The sequence below is a fragment of the Notolabrus celidotus genome, chromosome 19 (genome assembly GCF_009762535.1).
Source record: "Notolabrus celidotus isolate fNotCel1 chromosome 19, fNotCel1.pri, whole genome shotgun sequence".
Taxonomy (NCBI): Eukaryota; Metazoa; Chordata; class Actinopteri; order Labriformes; family Labridae; genus Notolabrus; species Notolabrus celidotus.
The window spans coordinates 5,152,237-5,168,434 of NC_048290.1; the positions used below are offsets into that span (position 1 = coordinate 5,152,237).

The 16,198-nt window shown below is 39.5% G+C and overlaps 2 protein-coding genes across 6 annotated transcripts in view; one reads left to right on the forward strand and one right to left on the reverse strand.

Annotated features, from left to right (window-relative positions):
• dab2 (DAB adaptor protein 2) lies at window positions 1–13,916 on the reverse strand. Of its 5 annotated transcripts, XM_034709242.1 has the most exons (16): window positions 13,696–13,915; window positions 11,942–12,002; window positions 9,820–10,090; window positions 9,556–9,695; window positions 8,916–9,014; window positions 8,674–8,805; window positions 6,367–6,450; window positions 6,069–6,095; window positions 5,938–5,985; window positions 5,765–5,827; window positions 2,935–3,549; window positions 1,586–1,715; window positions 872–1,492; window positions 581–771; window positions 408–500; window positions 1–321 (listed from the first exon to the last, which is right to left on the reverse strand). In XM_034709242.1, the coding sequence occupies exons 3-15, from the start codon at window positions 9,953–9,955 to the stop codon at window positions 426–428; spliced, it is 2,361 nt and encodes a 786-aa protein (XP_034565133.1). In that variant the 5' UTR covers window positions 9,956–10,090; window positions 11,942–12,002; window positions 13,696–13,915; the 3' UTR covers window positions 1–321; window positions 408–425. The 5 variants fall into 5 exon arrangements, with proteins under 5 accessions (XP_034565133.1, XP_034565135.1, XP_034565134.1 ...); XM_034709244.1 differs by lacking the exon at window positions 11,942–12,002 and having other exon boundaries at window positions 581–675; window positions 968–1,492; window positions 13,696–13,916; XM_034709243.1 differs by lacking the exon at window positions 11,942–12,002 and having other exon boundaries at window positions 581–675; window positions 13,696–13,916.
• Window positions 13,727–16,198, forward strand: part of c9 (complement component 9) — a 25,584-nt gene continuing 23,112 nt past the window's right edge. The window contains exon 1 of the mRNA XM_034709246.1: window positions 13,727–13,991. The gene's annotated coding sequence lies outside the window, so the exon portion shown is untranslated. The remainder of the gene's footprint in view (window positions 13,992–16,198) is intronic.

Sequence of the window (16,198 nt, forward strand, 5' to 3'; positions counted from 1 at the left end):
TTATGATTGAGTTTCTTTATTTCATAACACATTAGCGGTGAACCTCTTTGGACATGCTTCTCTAATACACCACATTTCTTTCTTTCTTCAGCAGATCATGACATTTACATTTACTTCTTCGATCGGTGGTCTTTAGAAATAACAGAACTACTGATTGGACGGGAAAAATACAACATCAGAGGTGGAGGTGTAGAAGACGGGTGGGTCAGGGACAAGACTTTGTGGAGTTCATCATTTGGATTGTCTTGCGCCTCTAGCTGCTTATCCTGGAGATGTTATTCCATGTGAAGGACTCACTGCCCTCCAATAATGCCATTTCAACTGCAAGGGCAGGGAGAAGGAAAAAGTGATAAGTTAACCCTGTAGTTATATTTACTTAAGGATTTTAAAAAAGTGAGCATACTTACTTCATATCAAAGTCATGTTCAAGCAAAGGGGTTTCCAAAAGGATCTCCGAAATCTGCTGTTGAACCAGAAGTCTGAGCGACAGGAGCAGGCTGCTGTAAGATTCAGAAAAGGACCAAAATTAGAAAAAAATAACTGTATATATTAAAGTATGTGTCTGTGCAAACCTCTGTACCATAGCTACAGCTGCCACTCCAAAAGGGCTTGCATCTGGGGCTCCAAACGCTTGATCAAACATGTCCTGATTGACTCCTTGTCCTTGGGCTGGTGCTGAGTTGTTTGGAACAAGAGCAGAAGAAAAAGCAGCATCGAAGCCAGAGTTAAAGCTTGGAGCTGGGGCTGCAGCTGGAGCTGGTTTAGGGACATCTGAAGAGGCATATGAGGACATAGGAAAAAAAATAGTAACAGATCTATACACATAAACGTGTAAAACTTTATCTGCATGCACTGCAGTGACTTGTTTTACCGTTAGCTGCTTGTATTTGGTGGATATCAAAGTCGTCATGATCTGCAGAATCCTGAGCCATCCCCACTTTACTGGAAAAGTACTGATCAAACGCACCGGCTTCTTGGTCGCTGCTGGCGGGAGCAGAGTTGGACCCCAGCTCCCCTTTCCTTGCTGGGATGGCAGGAGGTTTGGCCAGCTGGAAATCCTTGAACATGTCCTTTCCAGTCTTCTTCTCTTTCTCTCCAAGCGGGTCCAAAGCTGTGAAGGCACTGTTCTCTACCTTTGGAGGGGCCTCCTTTGCAGGCGGTCTGGGAGGCGGGCGTGATGGACCGTGCGGGTCACCCATTCCTGGGTACATGCCAGGTTGGAAAGGGTTGGTCTGAACCCATCCTGGAGAAGGGACAGGGGAGTTTGGTGGAAAGATGTGAGGTGGGGACAATGGCGGGATAAAATGAGGTGGCATGGGCTGGCCCCAGGCTGTGGGGGGAATGGGTAGACCACCAAAGGCAGAAGGCTGGTAGACAGGTCTGGGGCCTTGAACTCCTGGCATGGGGAACATGGAAGGAGGAGTAGGGGAGGCTCCCCACATCCCTGCAGCAGGGATACTTGTGGCAGCAGGAGGACCTAACTGAAGATTTCCTGAATATGAAGAAAAATAAATGATAGTTATGTCAGTGTAAAACACAAACAACATATTCGGATACATTGCACTGTTGCTCTCATGTGAGTTACCCAGAGCTGCTATGGAGGAGGGAGCGGCGCTGGCAGGTGCACTGTTGAAAAGATCACTTGAAGCAGGTGACACTTCAGGTTGACCCGGAGCAGCAAACAGCTCTGCTCCAAACAGGTCATTTGCTGTGGACTATTGATGGAAAATTAAACAAAAATAAGTTAATATCTTCATATTAGATTTAGATCATTTTATACATTCAACCACAGACTGTATATAAGAAGTAGAAGTAGCTTTCACTACAGATACAGATTGCCATCTTGCTTTATTTGGAGCCAGGACAGGGTGGATGCACATTGCCTCTATCCTGATTGAGAGGTTATTGTGTGAGCAACTTATCAAGGTGATTGCCTTGCAAATATCCAGATTTGAAATAACAAATTCAGAACTCAGAATTCAGATTTTAAAGGGGGTTAAATCAACTAGTAGAATGGCAATTTGTCTGTAGACCTGTAGACCTCTATAAAACCAGACTTCTTTTGTTTCTGCACAAGTCGCCCCCTGCTGGCTGTTACCAAGACTTCAAGTTGATGTAACCAACTGGATTTTCTTCATTTGTTTTTGGACTACTATTTTGAAAGTGGGTTGATTTTTCCCACAGGCCTCTGTATCATCAGGCCTCTTTTGCAACCATTAGAGTCGCCCCCTGCTGGCTGTTACCAAGACTTCAAGTTGATGTAACCAACTTGATTTGCTTAATTTGATTTTGGACTACTATTTTAAAAGTGGGGTGATTTTCCCACGTGCCTCTATCATCAGGCCTCTTAGAGTCTCCCCCTGCTGGTCATTACAACAGCTTCAGGTTTGAGGCACCTCTGCTTTGCCATTACCTTTGAACCCTGGGAGGATACTTCTTACATACAGTCTATGATGATAAAATGTGCACAATAAGAAAGCTACGATTAAAACAAACTTCACCAACAACATTATTTACTACTACAATGAGCTCAGAAATAAAAACAGCATTCAGCCTACCTTGATAATGACAAATATGCATGCTTTGACACTCACCAGTGCTTTTATCACCGAAGCATGAATGTTAGAAGACACATTAAGAGCAGAAATAAGAAAAGGTACAGTTCATTGTTCAGCAGCACATTCAAAGAGTGACGTATCCAAGCTGGATAAGGAAGCAAGTGAACTCCAGTGCATGCATGCAGATAGAACACAGTACATTCAACAAGCCCTATACTGCAGTCCTTAAGAACCAGCCCTGCATTACACCAAAAGGCACCATCTGTCAGACACCAATGCATAACCCGAATGCTTCAAATAAGAGATGTGCATTAACCCCGTTTTCAGGCATCACACATGCAAATCCATTATGATTCATCTAGCTACATCATTTCACCTTTGCACTCCTTCGACCTCGTCCGGCCTTAGAGCTCTGCGGAGGGGGGTTTATGACTACTGAATCCTTGCTATGAGTCACAGGGGGTTGTGGATGATGACTTACACCGTTAGAGACGGGGGCCGTTTGCAAAGGCGAGTCAAAAAAAGGGTTTTTGGTTGAGAGAGCTTGAGCAGTTTCATTCCCGTCCATCATGCCCTGAGTTATTTGTCCCCCTAGTGGCCACTGTCCGTTATTGAGAGCGAGGATCATGTTCTTACTGGATAACCCATTTATCTGCTGACTGAGGTGTTCCGACTCTCCGTTCACAGCACCGTTAATGAATGTCTTACAAGTGTTGCCAGCGATGCTGTTAAGGTGATTAGAGGTGGCGAGATGGGAGAATTGTGAATTATCGGGCGCCGACTGAGACGGCGACTTAGAAAGGGGGTCATCTCTGAAAGGGTCAGTGTCTGGGGTTGGAAAGTAGCCAAATGCTGAGGAAAAGGGATTCTCTGTGCGGAGAGATGCCCCGAGGTCAGGGGCGCAGGAAGTGACAAAGGAGTTTCCCTTTATGCAATTCTGATTGCTGTCAACCTCAGCGGAAAAGTCCAGCAAGAGAATATCATTAGAGTCCTGGTTAACATGAGAGGGACAGTGGGAGAGAGAGAATGAGAGGTTTATGATCAGTTCTGCAGAGGGACAAAACACATGTGTTAACAAAATTACAAATGGATCACATGGTGCGAACAGACATGACGAGTTAAAGCTGCTACATGTAGAATCATTACTTTTAAATGTGACTATGTTGATCTGATTTATGCACATCATTCCAGCTACAGCTTTTAAATTGCCTATCTTTGTACATGTTAGATTTTTCCTACTTCACTCTATTTTGAAGTCCACAACCAGGACATGAATATCACTGCACCCCCAAGCCAATTTAATGGCATTTGCCTCCCTATAGGTCTGAGGATTTGTTCTCTGTCACTGGAAGTTAGACCCTACATTTATTAATTGGATGAAAGAAACTTTAATTGTAGCTCCACTTGAAAAAATTTGGATACAACAGAAGCAAGTCCCACTAGACTTTTAATGCCATGTGGGTCCCCTTCATAGATCTCACCCTCACTTTACCTCTTTCATGCATCCTTTAGAACAGGGGTGTCCAAACTTTTTTCAAAGAGGGCCACATATGATGTTGTCAGAATACCTCAGGGCCAGTGGCTCCTACTGAGACTTTGGAATTCCTAAAAGTTATATATGAAATATCTATTTAATAACAATTATTTTAAATGTTTTCTCAATAAAACAGTAACTAGGAAGTACCATGTAAAGATTAGCAAACGTTATCTTCTTCTGGAGGAGAATGTTTTTCATTCGGGTCGGGCAATGTGGGAAAAAATATTGTCTCATTATTTTTCTATGGCAGGATCACAATCTGGATTTCATCACACTTCTTTTTCATGTTGTTTTTAAGACTTTTCTGACCAGCAGACAACATTTTAAGAACAAAATAATTATTTTCCTGCGTTCTGAACAATTTTTAATGAACCAAATTTGTCCTTTTCTGCACAATTTCATAATTTCATACTTACTACTCTTAATATACAGTCAGGATGTGACCGTATGTGTCTGATAATGAGCCTGTATAAATATATTGTCAGAGCGGGACATCTTCGTCTGCCTGCATGTAATTGTTAAAACTGATGGGTGCATATGCATTTGTTAAACAAGCATATGGAATTAAAAAATTCAGTCAGTGTCGGTGTCTGTGGGGAGATTTGGATTTGGAAAATATTTATTGTCCCCAAGGAGCAATTTGGTTTGCTACAGTAGTCCGATTGTGCAGCTTTAAGTCTGTATTTATGTATACTTATGTCTTGGGTGCAGGTTTTGGGGCGGGTGTCTGCTTGGTGGGTGGTCCTACCGGCAATGGAGTTCACCCCCCTTTATCTTCACATGTTTGACTTATTCTGACTTGTTTATCATTTGATGTACCCTTTTATAACTTAAATGTTTATTACTAGGATTTTTCCCCTTCTTCTAAATCTATTTTATCTATAGCTGTTTTTCTCTACTGTTCAATTGTCTGTCTTTTTTTGTCTTTGTATGGATGTAAAAGCTATAAATAAAGTTTGAAAAAAAAAAAGTCAATTTCATTATTTAACCTCCTGGTGAAGCATCGCCTGAAGTCCAGTGTCCAGTTAAAAACATGAAGGTGTTACTCAACACAAAGCTGTTTAAATATGCTGAAGTCAGCACTAGCTTGTTGACCTAAAAACTCAGCCAACCTGGCAACCGGGACATGAAACACTACCACTATAAAACACCAGGTGTCGCCAAAGCACACAAAAGATACATGTTGTTGTTTGTTTTATCATGAGTTCTACTTGTAGCAGCTTTAAAAGTTTGGTGAACAACAATGAGATTGGTTTTTATGAAGCTTGGACTCAATTCTGAAAAGTTCCATTTGAATTCAAGTCTTAAATCAGTTTTATAACAGCTGAAGAAACCAATGATGAAGCATAAATGGCAACCTTTTTAGAATTGAGTTCATGTGTGTGGAATGATCTGTGAGGTGTTCAGTCTTTTTAACACAAAACATGACATTGGAAACACATTTTTGACACGAAACAGAATGCAGCAAAGCATATTTACGTGATAGCAACTTACTGCATAATTACTTTTTTCTGGTTTTCAAAGCACTGCCTTACTAAATTCATGAAGATGTGTAAAAAAGTATGCAATGTATATACATTACTGTACATGCCCAGCTATGCTTCACTGACTGAGTATAATTCCCCTGTGTTGCCCACATAAAGGGAACATTTCATGGCACCACACTTACATTCGGTGCCCGGATGTCTGGAGGGGTCGTAATGTCTCCAAAAAGGTTGAGCTGCTCCACTGGCTGCACGTCAGGAACAGAAACAGAAACATACTGTATTTATTCAGCTCCTATAAATCAGTGTTAGTTTGTTTAATGTTAAGCTGCAAACAAAACAAAGCTCAAACTCTTACTTGAGCAGTTTTGACTTCATCCATACTTAGCAAGGCGTCGCTTCCATTCTGAAAACACACCGAGAGGGCAGAGTGTGAGGGAAGTAGTTAAAGGAGCTATTAGGAGAAAAGAAGTGCTTCCAAGGGCTTACCTCAACTACAGCGCTGCCATTTTCTCCCTGTAAACAGAGAGGTAGACTGTGAGTGATTATACTTATTTCCTTAATTCACAGAGGCGTGTGTCATTTCACATCATTTCAAAGGAATTTCTGATGATGGGAGTCATTCAGAGAACACAGGCAGGCAGTGTTGACGCTCAGGCTGCAGGTACAGAGTGTAATTCTGTCAACTCTCCCATATGACCACATCAGAAAGAAAATATTCTCACTGTCCAACCATTGCAAAAGAAAAAAAACTGTTTCCATTCCACTGTGGAGGCAGAACAGTTACCTTCTGTGAAGCATCTGCCTCTTTCTTCCTTATGTTGAAGATGACCTGGAACAGATCTTTCAAATCAATGACCAGAGGCTCTGCCTGTGTGGAGACAGAAAGACAGAACATTTACATTGTAGCCCCTTTTTTTATCATAGACTGTGAATATGAGCAGCAGACACAGCCAGCATGACGTCACACATTGGCTTGGGGAGTTCTGTTTTTAAAACAGAACATTTTTTTGCTCTATGGCTGTCACTATGCTGTTGACTTTGGAGCCCTTTGACTTCGGTGACCATAATTGGACTCAAACTTGGATACAAGTTGGTACCACAGTATACTAGAACATGCAGAATCTGGACCTGGACAGAGGAGGGCTCATTTTGCTCCAAGTTTTAGGGGTTGATCTTCATCATTGCTTTCTGTTTTTATGCCCCTAAGCTTTGGAACTCTCTGCCTCTGGTGTTTTTAAAAGTAAACTTAAGACTTACCTTTTTAATCTAGATTTTAATTTTGAGTAATTCATTTTTAGCCCTGGACTGCATTATTATTTATATTATTTTCTATTATTATTTTAATCATTGCTTTCACATTTATTTATGTTATTTAATTATTTATTTATGCGTTTCTTGTATTCATCTGATCTTGTTAATGCTACCTTATGTTTAACTTTTCTTTCCACTATTACTTATTTTATTAATTTTTTCTCGTATTGATTTTATTGTATTTCTAAGCATTTTATTTATAATCATGCCTTTTATAATTATTTTGTGGAGCACTTTGGGATGCATGTTTTTATGTATGAAAGGTGCAATATAAATAAAGTTGAGTTAAGTTGAGTGTCATATCTTTTTACCAAAACTGCAGCAACATGTATAATCTGATGTGTTAACATGGCAGAGCGCTTGTGTAACAGAAACTACATGGTGACTTCCATTTGATCTTGGATGTTGGAAATCCTGAAATGCTTAGCTGTCGGATTTGTCACCCTGAACGCCCCCTGAACTTGGAATTCCTACACAGAAACTCAGAGCAACTTCAATCACCCCATGCTTGAAATCAAAGATGGCTGCTCCCTGCATCAACACTAAAAAAAAATATACTTTTAAAAATTTTTATAAGCAATTTAGTCTTGTTCAGTGTGATCAAACCAATCACACCAATAGTATTGTGCAAGTTATCTGTGGATGTTTTATCATGGAGCTTTCGCCCACAAACTACCACATAGTGTGTTGTCATGCTCTGGAATTGGCCAACAAAGCCAACAACAACAGGAGCTAAAGGCTGAACAATGTTTTATCCCAGCTCTGAGGTATCTAGGGGCTTGAACAAAATACTAAATTGAAAGATCATGCCAGTACATTTTTTGTCTTTTGTTCCACACTAAAGGACTGTATTTTATAAAATACAAATAATGCTGTACTGAGCAAAACATAAAACTAGCACCTGAGACAAAAATATCATTAGAACCATGTTTACTGAAATAACAAACCAGCTAAGAAGTACGGTTATTTTAAGGTAGACTTTCATGCAACCAGATTCCTCTAGGAACCATAGGAGTCACCCCCTGCTGGCCATCTTTAGGAATGCGGGTTTAAAGGGACAGTTTGTTTATTTAAAAAGTGGGGTTGTATGACATACTTCTCAATGGTGAGTGTATTGCTCACAAGAGACCCCAGTCAGCTTGGCCCCCTTTGTTGAGAAGCTGGCAGGAGAGTCAGCATGGAAGCTAGGCTATGAGGTGCAAATGGGGCCAATGGTGCCACATAATGTTGTTAACTTCAATAAAGTCTGACCTAAAAACTAGTATCAGGGCGCCAGTTGGCTTAACGGTTTTAGCGTGCACACCATATACAGAGGCTATAGACCTTGTTGCAGCAGTCCTGGGTCTAACTCTCTCTGCTCCTTCCTCTACTCCCCACATTTCCTGTTGCTTGTCAGCTGCTAAGGGCAAAAAAAAAAAAAGCCCAAAATTTCAATGTTGGCATGAGTTTACACTAATCTCAGGACATTTTCTGCACTGGACTTAGCCGCCAGAAAGCCACTTTGTTTAAGCTTGAATACTATACATAAGTGTTCTGCCACTTAAAGCACCAGTTTCTCAACAAAGGGGCAGAGCTGACTGGAACTGGCTGTGGATAATACACCTACTATTGACAAGCACCTCATACAACCCCACTTAAAAACAAAAAGCACTGCCCCTTTAAGGCTCTCCTGAATTGGCCTTACTTTTTCAGACCTGTAGGTTATATCATCTTCTTATATGCAGTCAATGATGTCCTTCAGTAACAAAGTGTGACGGTGTGATTCTACTTGTGTAGTTACCTGCTGTGCAGTCTTGATGGCGAAAAACTGGTGCTGTCCTTCTGCTCCACACACATACCCAAACGCCCTGTTATCTGTGACATCTCTGGCGATGAAAGAGATCTTATTCACCACATGCTCGTGTTCAATCACCTGAGTATTAGAAGACAAAGGATTTATTAGCCGACTAAGGGTTAGAAAACAAATGCAATGAGCTTCACAGTAGAGTATGACAAGTGTGGGAGGGAAATAGAGGAACTCACCCCTGATCTCTCATCGATGATCTTGATTCCTGACATGGATATGTTGACCCAGATCCTCTGTTTGTGTTTGCCCTGAGATCGAGCGGCTACGGCCATACCCTGGAGTGGAATAGATAATACGTGCTGTTCTGTTTTGTCTGCAGTTAGGAAGTCAACACAACATGACCTTTGGTTTTTTCATAGCTAATATCTGTACGTTTTACGCACGATGTAGTCCTCTGCTGTGAGGACACGACACAGCAAATATGAATGTTGGTCATGCAAAATATTGACACACTATGACAGGGTTAACAGCAGCAATGCTTCCTGTGTTGTGTCCACATGATATCCACTGAATACATATATTACATTTATTTTAAAAAATGGAGATTTAAGCTTTTAAATTTGAAAATATCTTTCATCCAATCCAATCAATTTTATTTATATAGCACATTTTAAAAACAACAAGGTTACCAAAGTGCTGCACAACAAATACAAACAGTAGAAATAAATAATAGTAACATTTAAAATACAGTAAATCACAAGACAAACTCTCATGCTGTATTAAAAGCCAAGGAGTAAACATGAGTTTTAAGACGTGATTTAAAAGTATCATGGGTTATAAATAAAGCAAGGCACATTGCAAAGTTTCAAGCTGCACCTTCATTTTCATCATGGAGTCCTGGCACATCTTGTCTCCTCGGGCCTCTGAGACATCATCCACGCCAATCAGCTTCGCTTTGTACCTCACCCCATCCCCTTGGAACCTGCCCAGCAGGTACTCATCTGTCTTCTCTGGCACTGTATTAAAAAAAAAAAAACATCAAGGAAACTATGATTTATAAAAGATCAGACTTAAAAACTTGAAGTCCAGTAGTTAGTCCATTAACTTGTTCAAAATGTTGCGACTTCTTCCATCCCTCACCTTTCTTCTTCTCTTTCTTAAACGGGACTCTGGATGCAGCGGTTGCAGGGGACGCCGGAGGGGTCGTGGCTGCAGTCGGGGATGCTGCACTGGGATCAGCAGAGACCGGGGCGCTGGTCTCCACCTCTGCAGACATGTTGTGGAGTGAGCCTCACTGGGACAGGCGGACGGTCAGGGAGGTAAAACAGACGGCAGCTCCGTGTTCAGAGGGCAGCGAGGTCAACCGAACAGATGACTCTCAACACCCACACATGCTTTTCTTCTTATGTGTCTGCGGCAGGAAAAGTGAAGTAAGAGAGAGAGCATGTGAGGAGAGAGAAAAAAGGAGAAGAAGATGCATGATTAAACACATTCTTTCCTGTTAAAAAACTGTGAACAAGATACAGGACTATAAAGAGTGATAATTAAAACACCACTTTATGTTATGTAAGAGCAGTGAAAAGATTTTTGGCACATCATAAACAATCACATTCTTTTCACAATCAGCAATAAACATTTACAACCATGAGGCAGAAAGAGAAGTAACTACAAGACACATGACCTATAAAACATCATGGTCTCATAAGGACACACACACTTTAACTCTCCTTCACACATGCTGTGTCAGATGTTCGGTGTTGTAAAGGAGTAAATTATTCTGAGACAGAGACGCTGCTGCACGCGGTCAACTGTAGACATCTGTTCTCAACGACCACGGATCTGAATATTCATTTGGAGGGATTATAAAATCAGAACTAAAACTGCACAGATACAAGTTAAAGCTCCAGTGAGGAGTTTTTAGCTGGTTATGAAACTGCCTGGAATTAAATCTGATGCGTCTTCATAATCTATGAAAGGAAACTAGACCATCAGCTTACAGAGTGATTATTTCTAAAGTGTGTTACTATTAGGGATCGGCATTACAAGCCAAAATACTATTGGACGATTATTCGAATAGATGTGGTTAGCACACAGCTTTAAGATGCTCTATAGCCACCATCTGGCAGGAATACTGTATTACAACCAGGCACTGGTAAAAACAATGAAAAATTGTACTTTTAAAATGAGAAAATATTCAAAGTAACTCTTCAATTTTTACAAAGTGAACGAATATTTGATGCCTGAAACTGTGGCCACAGGGTAGATGTTAGACAAAGTGTACAGGAAACCAATCGCTACTTAAGCACACTTTCCATTTCCTGTTATCTGTGGCAGAGATTTCCAATGAGTGATGCATTTTACCGCTAAATGAAAGTAAAATGAGCCTGCTGTAAAAAAAAGAAAAAAGACTACTCTGTGCAGGACAATATTGGCAAACACACAACCTCTTCTGTCCACAAGGGGCGCCAACATCGCCACAAACCAAAAGTTCCTTATAGGTGCTTTAACCATGCAGTCAAGACCTTCAACAAACTGTTTCAGTCATTTTGCAAGCATAAATGACAAAAAACAAATCAGGTGTCAGCTTTTTAAATCTAAAACATGTTGCTTTTAATTGTCATTTATGGCAGAAAACAAAAAAATTGGAGATTAATGCGACAAAAAAGCTATTTTAAGACATCACTTTAGTCCTTTCAAAAAATATTTAAAAGCTAAAAAACCTTCTTTTAAAAAAAAATGTGAATATCTTGTGTAAAAGCAATTGCAGATAAATTGGTTATAAAAATAATCCAGAGTTGCAGCCTTAATTTTGTCGTATCATGTGATATGTCAGACCCATAAAAGCGCCCCTCCAAACTCAGTAAGCACAGCACACTGTGGTTTAGAGGTTTAGAAGTTTAGAGGCAACATGCAAGTCATATCTGTGCACACAACAATAAAATCATCAACAATTTAACTGCAAACATAGAAGAAATCTGCTGTAAAGACCTGAGGATTTACAGTGCAGGAAACTCCAGGCAGAGTCACATGACACACAGACATCAGAGTGGATTGCAGTCCACGCCAAAGCAGCTGAGATTTACCTCCATCACCTCAAGTTTTAACATAAACCTACTTCACGCCGATCAAACACCATCACAATTCTGATAAAGCTCACTCATCTCCCACTAATCCTGAGCATTCAACCACACCATAAACCCTGTTTAAGGACTCCTGCCCTGCACAACCAACTCAAACATGTCTCTGAGTGAGACGTACATACCTTTAGGTCCTCTTCCAGAGGCTACACTGCCGACAACACCGGCGTAAAGAGTCTGTGAATGCTGGAGAAAGGACCAAAGGTTGGAAGTGGGCAAAGGTTGAGCAATTACCTGAGGTTAATCTTACGCTAGCAAGAGGAGAAGATCTCGTGATGCCCAGCTGAGCAACTCTGGACGGAAATTGGAGCCTTTGGAGTCATCTTTTACCCACAGTGTTATTTAACCTTCAAACAATTTGTAAAACCTATACTTGAAATAAAAAGGTGTAGGAAATAATCGACAGCTGAGACCAACAAATGCACCTGTGTGATCATGCAAAGTCAAACTATTCTTATCTTAAGACTGTGAGGGAATATTCACAAACACAGCCGGTTTATGATTATTGATGATTTAATCTATCAGGCAGGTGATCAGTTTTATTCCTAAAGGAAATGAAGCCACACAGGATGAGATAACAGCTGTGAACTCTCAGGTCATTGAGGTTGTTCCAGGTTTGTGCCAGCTGTTACCTTGTTCTGAAGCCCATCTCACCACATTTTAAAAAACACCTTTAAGCCAAGGGTGCAGAAACGTCAAAATTGGCATCGTTTCCTCTTAAAGAAGTCAGACACACTGCTCTTCAAATGAGGGCTCTCTATCACACGAGCTACCGTGCAGCTGTAAAACAATAAAAGCTTCATTTTGTCCACCAGTGCCACCACTATTGAAGTCCAAGAGAGGAGCAGGCTTAGCTTTTTGAATGTTTGCTTTACCCCCGGTGACATTTAAATTCCTGCACACACAGAACACGGAGACAAACATGCTGTTTTTTGTTGCTGTGCAAAGGAGCCTAGGGAAAACAAGACATAACTCTAAACACTTGTTGATGCTCCATTTACACAAGCTTGACACATGACTGCGCTTGTCCTGTAACTTAACAGTGGTGTCAGAGTCCCACTAGCTGGAAGGAGAGGCTAATAAAAAGGGTGAAATGTCAACTGTGAGTTAAAGGATTACATTTTAACCTCTTACTAAAAAGGTAGACATGGGACTAAATAGAAGATAGGAGGAATAATCAGCAGCTTTTAAAAACATCAGTTAATGTGAAGCCACAAATAACAAGAACAGAAGTGTGAATTCATATTTGTCAGCAGAATAACTGCAGAGCAAGGAGAGAAAATGTCACAATCCTGGGCCGCCAGGAAACGTAAACTAGTGCACATCTGGAGGAAATCAGGGAATGACTCAGTCTGCAAGTGAATGAGATGGTGAAATACCACAGGCCCACTGTGAACACAAAGAGCATGCACAACACTTTCAGGCAAAATGCATTTGATTTGTACTAACACAAGGGGTTCAGATATGCAAAGGAAATGGATAAGAGATACAACTGAGGTCACATTTTTTTAAAGATTAAAGAGATTTGTGCAGAAAAAAAAAAAAGCAGTGTGAGTGAGTGTTCAGAAAAAGAAGTGTTTAGTATTGTTTGAAACACTTAGTACAGATAAATTGACCATGATTGAGTTGGAATGACAACACTGAGGGAAGTTTGACTCCTAAAGTGGTTTCCTTTTTTTTTACTGTAATGGAAAAACAATTAGTTTGTTTAACTCTGTGGAGCTCCTCTCTCAAACCTCGCCTCCTCGCACAAGTTTTATAAGCGAACTCAAAGGGCAACTTCTCTCTAACAACTTTAAAGTGAGCCCCAGAAGGGATTTGGTGGAGGCTTAATTAGTGCAAAGATGTTTAAAATAAAGTAACAAAAACAGTGACCTACCTGTGTTGGAAGCGCGCAGTAAGATGTTGAAGTTCTGCAGTCGAAACACTGATTTTTGTTCCCGTGATGCCTCCGCGGCTCGGGCACAAAATGAGTAAAAACCAAACACAGCCTCACAAACCGAGCAGGAGTCAGATGTTTTCCGCTGAATGCCGTGGACACAGAAAGGAGAGACTGCTGCAAACTCCCATATTAACCCTTCACTGACTGACAGACCGAACTCAATGCACATTTCTACTGTTTGAGGGGCGGGCTCTTCACGTTGAAGGGGAAATAAAAAACCACCAGCAGTGAAGGTATAGTAAACTGGGTCAGGAAAAATGCTGTGTTGTGGAATGATACAATGTAACGTGAATATAAAACACCACTGGCCTGTTCACACTGTCACATCAAACTTTGTATCTCTGCTCTATTTTAGACTTCCTTTCACTAAGAGGCTAAAAACTTATTCTGACAAATTCACCAAAACTTGAAGTGGTTTTAATTCACATTTTTGTGATAACAACTAATAATAATTATAATAATGACTTTATTTATGTAGCACCTTTAAAAACAAATGTTAACAAAGCAATTCAAGACCTACCTTTTTAGTCTTTCTTTTAACTGAGTTTTATTTTTATTCTTAATAGTTCTATTTATTTATTTATTTATCTATTTCCAATTTAGTCACTTTTATTCTACTTTCTTTATTTATGTACTTATTTATTTATTTTAAGTCTAGCATCTTAAGTTATGTAAGTTATTTTATTTTGGTGGTTTTAATTTCCTGTTTTGAGTTTTAACATCTTATTTTACCTCGTGTTTCCTCATTAAGATATCGTGAGAGCACTTCCTCAGTTCATTCAGCAACTTCTTTATTTTATTTATTTATTCATTTTATTTTTTATTGTTTTTATTACTATTGTTGCATATATTGTGTTCTTAACCTTAGGATTATGGGGTGGGTTTGGGGTCGGGCTGGGGGTCTTAATTTATTCTATTTTTAAGTTATGCACAGCACTTTGTGTTACAATGTCATTGTATGAAAAGCTCTTTCTAAATAAAGTCTGATTGATTGATTGATTGATGGTTCAAATAACATAGCAAACATTTCGAAGGACAGGGAGGAGGAACTTTAACCCTCCTGTTATGTTGCGGGTCAAATTGACCCTTTTAAAAGTCTATTTTAGGCAATATATGCCTTCCAAACCAGCTAAATACAGCATGAAAATCTGGGCAGCATGTGACAGAAGAGGTGTCATGTTAATTTATCAAAATCACTTCATAAAAAAAAAAAATCAAAATGAAAAAAAAATAAACAAAAATCTATCTCATGTTAAACTATTGTATTTATATTTAGGGCTTTCCAATGTACATAAAAAAAAAGTTTTAACATTAGTTTTAATGAAAAACAATCATGATCTGTGAGAATTAAAGAACACCAATGGACTAAATTTTGATTTAAATGGTTAGTAATGGAGTTAAAAATTAGATTCAAAAAATGTGTTTTGGGATTTTTTTGGGTTCTGACACTTTTGGATAATTGAATATGCCCCGGGTCAAATTGACCCAGGAATATTATTGATGTTCCAGAGAAACAAACATAACAGGAGGGTTAACAATGCAAAACAAAATGCAACGCAAGAGGTTAAAAGGAATACACGTCAATTAAACAGAATGAAGTGCTGGGACAATAGACCAGTAATTCATTGTTGAGAGGTTTTTCAAGGATAAATAAATAAATAAAAATGGATAAGTAAATAAAAGGACAATAAAAGAGGTTTTCAGAACAATAATAATAATAATATTAGTCTAATATGAAAGTGGCTGCTTGATATACCTTAAAAGAAATGTCTTAACTTTGGATAACACACTGCTAATTGGTCATTTGAAGCTAGTTAGCTAGCTTCTTTCTACTTGAAAACCACCTAGCAGCTAACTGTTGCTATTAGCTAGCTCCATTCCTCTGACTGTGTTTTAGTTTAAGGGTGAACAACTTTCTACTGACATTAGTTGGTTAGCAACTTTTTTCAGCTACCACGTTGCCATTGCGTATACTGTATGCTTGTACAGACTGTGGCAACAATTTTCCTTGCTAAGGACAAAACATATCTATCTATATATACAGTGCTCAGCAGAAATGAGTACACCCTCTTGGAAATGTAAGATTTTAATACATTTCTCAATTAACACAAGAATAATTTCAAAAATGTTGGCAAAACTGAGTGTCATAGAACATATGTTTGACTCATATCATGAAAGTAAGGTTAATAATATAACTTGGATAACAAAATCTTCATTTTTACACAAAAGAATTGTAGCAAAAATGAATACACCCCACAACAAAAACTGCTATATCTAGTATTTCGTATGACCTCCATGATTTTTAAGGACAGCACCAAGTTGCAGACGTATTGTTTCATCAATCTTTTTCCACTCTTGGAGGATGACCTCTTTTAGTGCCTTGATGCCTGATGGAGAGTGATGCTCAACTTTTCTCTTCAGAATTCCCCACAAGTGTTCG